Raw genomic sequence first — 3,208 nt, 5'->3', positions numbered from 1 at the left:
AAGAAGTGCCTTTAAAAAGTAAAAATATTTGAGTGACCGGTTTTACCATACTGGGTGGGGGGAGGGGGGCAACAGCCTGGGAGGCAATGCCCTTTCGGCCCCCCCCCCCGATCTCCTTCTTTCCCCTTTTCTTTTCTTCTTCCTCTTCTTCCTTTCCCTTTCTCTCCTCTCTTTACCTTTCCGTTCTTTTCCTTCTCTCTCTCTCTCTCTCTCTCTCTCTCTCTCTCTCTTTTTTTTCGGCGGGGGGGGGGGGGGGGGGCAAGGCCCCTCGCGCCCCCCCCCCCTGGATCCGCGCCAGGAAGACCTGTAGTGTCATCCCTAGCTAGCTGGCAAAGCTGAATATGGGTTATCAAGCCGTTTCATTCATTGAGTTCGTAAATAGCTCTGGACCGCATGACCCCAAAATATCCACAGACCCGTATTGACTATACACACCGGACTTTTGCTGAAAGAGGGGAGGGGGGTGGTCGCTGGACACACACATATGCGTACCCTAAATAAGGCCTAAAATAAAAACTTGTTGTGTTGCCCTTTGCGACCGACCCAAAAATCTGAAAATCTACGGTCGGCATTTAAAAAAAAAAAAAAAAATTAAACTGTTTTTTAGAAATTGTAAATAAAAACAAAATTTGTTTGTTTAAATGGGATATAAATGCACAAAATCAAATTATTCCCAAATTCTCACTCGTCTTCTGCCCTAGTTTCAAAATCTTACTAGCACAGAGTGTTGTCTCAACACAACAGTGCAAACCATGGATTATCATGAGGTGAAAAGATAAGAATGGAATGATGACGCTAAAACACATGTATTAAAGCATTAAAACCTGAGAAATATCAGCCAAAAGAGGGCGGGGAAAAAAAAACGTTCAAAACTGAAAAATATCGGCCCAAAGAGGGCGACAAAAAAAAAACTTTTCCGACCGACTGACCCATGTTTTGGCGCCTAAAGGGCAAAAGGCCTACAACAAGTTTTTATTTTAGGCCTAACAGATGAGTGGGGGCCGGGCCCTGTTTAAACAAAATGAATTAATGAAACTGAGCAGGATTGTCGCTTTGATTTGTTAGTTCCACGCTTGAATGGTCTCACTGCACCGTGACTGCGGTGAATATCTCAGTAGTTATGTGATAATATATGAGGATTGTCGCTTTGATTTGTTAGTTCCACGCTTGAATGGTAATTCTTACAGAATTCGCTTGAACTGCACCGTGACTGCGGTGAATATCTCAGTAGTTTAAAAAGTACGTGCTATCACCAGAGAATATGTGAGAAAACGATGCTGTCAAAAACTACAATGGCGTCTCCCTTCATATTACATGCAAGTCGTATGCCAAGTCGGGTTCTTCGTCAGCAGCATGTCATTTCGTCAGCTTTGCGGTCGTCACGCCCACAATTATTGATTCCTATTCGGTTCTCGACATCGGCGTCCACACATCGAACTGGCAACGCTAACGCTCTCTCGATCACTGCAGCCCAAGTACGACATTTATCAACGTGGAACTCCTCTAAGGTATCGTCATCAGCTCTTCATTCTAACGGTTGTGACCAGTTCCATTCCTCATCGAGATCGTATTCAAATTTGTTCGATACAGAATCGATCACCTACCCGTCCACCTGGAAAGCTTATTCCGACATCGAAATCAAACGAATTGAGTTGGCCCCATCGAATGACAGGGTGAACGTGACGTGGAACGATAACGAACATACATCGCCATCGTCTTCCGCATCATCCTCCTCGTCATCACCGTCATCGTTTCCATTGATATGGCTAAGAGACAACTGCCGATGTCCCCAGTGCTTCAATCCCGATGCGAAGGCCCGTCTTGTCCCTTTCAAGAATCTAGATGCCGACAGCGTTAGGCTGAACACAGTATCATTGGAAAACGATTTCAAGTCTGTAAGTTTTAAAAAGCGCCTTACTAAAAAAGAAAAGATTATCAAAAATCATACTCAATGACTTGAATTTCAATCGTAAAAATCTATCGCATCTCCAGTCTTTCAGCAATTAATGTGTATTATTAGTTGTAGTTGCCTGACTGCACCCATTTATTTGTTCAGTCATTAAGTATTATCAGTATCTTGTATTGCCAAATACCTCTTATTGTGGTGTAAACCCTACTGTACATTCATTAAGCACCCATCTTCATACTTTGTCAGTTTAGTTCAGTTGCTGATGAGCCTTCAGGCGATATAGACTGTAACTACATGAAATGAAGGAATTAACTACTCCAGCCTACACAAATATGTACTAATTGAATCCTACAGTTAAGCATTGTCAGTACCTGCAGCTTAACGCACATAATGTATACAGAGAGCGAGCGATGCGAGACGAATGTGTAAATAGAATAGTTATTATTATGACGCAATTCAACGTTGGAGATCTTTGGTTGAGTTACGCAATGATTTCCAATTTGTTTTGGTGAGCGATGACAGATTCGGCTCGATATCGGGGGAGGGGCACGGGCCGGGTGTATCACCCCACCCCCTGTCTTTTTTGTTTAACCCGATCGTATGTAGTTTAAAGGTAGGTCTACTATTATGTCCCATTTGCTGACCAAATCTGGAAAGGTTACATTCCAACGGCATTAGAAAGATAATACTAATTTAGAACTTCTCTCAAAACAAAAGGGCTTGAAAATTCCTGTTTGTGGGAAAATAACGACCGTTGGTAATTTTTCGAATTCAATTTAGCGAGCGCGCTCGTTTAATTAAATAGTTTGATTGTACCGAATTGTCGTACACTTTGTGTTGCGCAAATATTCAATCCGTTTAATTTTGGCCATAAAGGAAGTGGGTTATTGATGTAGACAAAATGATCATGTACCATTTAAAAACTGCTCCTTGTATTATTACCAAAGAAAAAAAGAAGGCAGTCAGTCACTCAATAGTGTCTGGCAGTGAAGTCTAGATAGTAAACGGGTTTCCTTGGTCGAAGTAAGCTTAATCGAACGATTAGTAATTATTCTAGCCAAGTTCGAACATTCCCAAAAGTTCGAACCAAGAGGTTATTATTATACACGTTCCTCAACCAGGGGCTACACGTACGGGTATTGTATTTACTTTGACGAAGATAAAGGCCATTACTAAGCTATTTTGAAAACAGATATTCGCTTCGAATCGAAATTGGGTCAACACTAGTAGAATCTCTTTATACTTGAACAAGATTTTATTTATTGGTTGTTTGCATTATTTTATTAGGGTAAACTCCAT

At 41.6% G+C, this 3,208-nt stretch overlaps 1 protein-coding gene across 1 annotated transcript in view; it reads left to right on the top strand.

The window, feature by feature from the left end:
- Positions 1-978: 978 nt before the first annotated feature.
- The window catches only part of LOC100891467, a 13,320-nt gene continuing 11,090 nt past the window's right edge, over positions 979-3,208 (top strand). Inside the window, exon 1 of the mRNA XM_030995752.1 lies at positions 979-1,895. Coding sequence (XP_030851612.1) covers positions 1,275-1,895 — 621 coding nt within the window. The 5' untranslated portion in view covers positions 979-1,274. The remainder of the gene's footprint in view (positions 1,896-3,208) is intronic.

This window comes from Strongylocentrotus purpuratus, unplaced genomic scaffold, assembly GCF_000002235.5.
Source record: "Strongylocentrotus purpuratus isolate Spur 01 unplaced genomic scaffold, Spur_5.0 spur5_scaffold_3, whole genome shotgun sequence".
NCBI lineage: Eukaryota > Metazoa > Echinodermata > Echinoidea > Camarodonta > Strongylocentrotidae > Strongylocentrotus > Strongylocentrotus purpuratus.
Note: the sequence above shows the minus strand (reverse complement) of the source record. Positions and strands in the feature narration are given on the sequence as shown.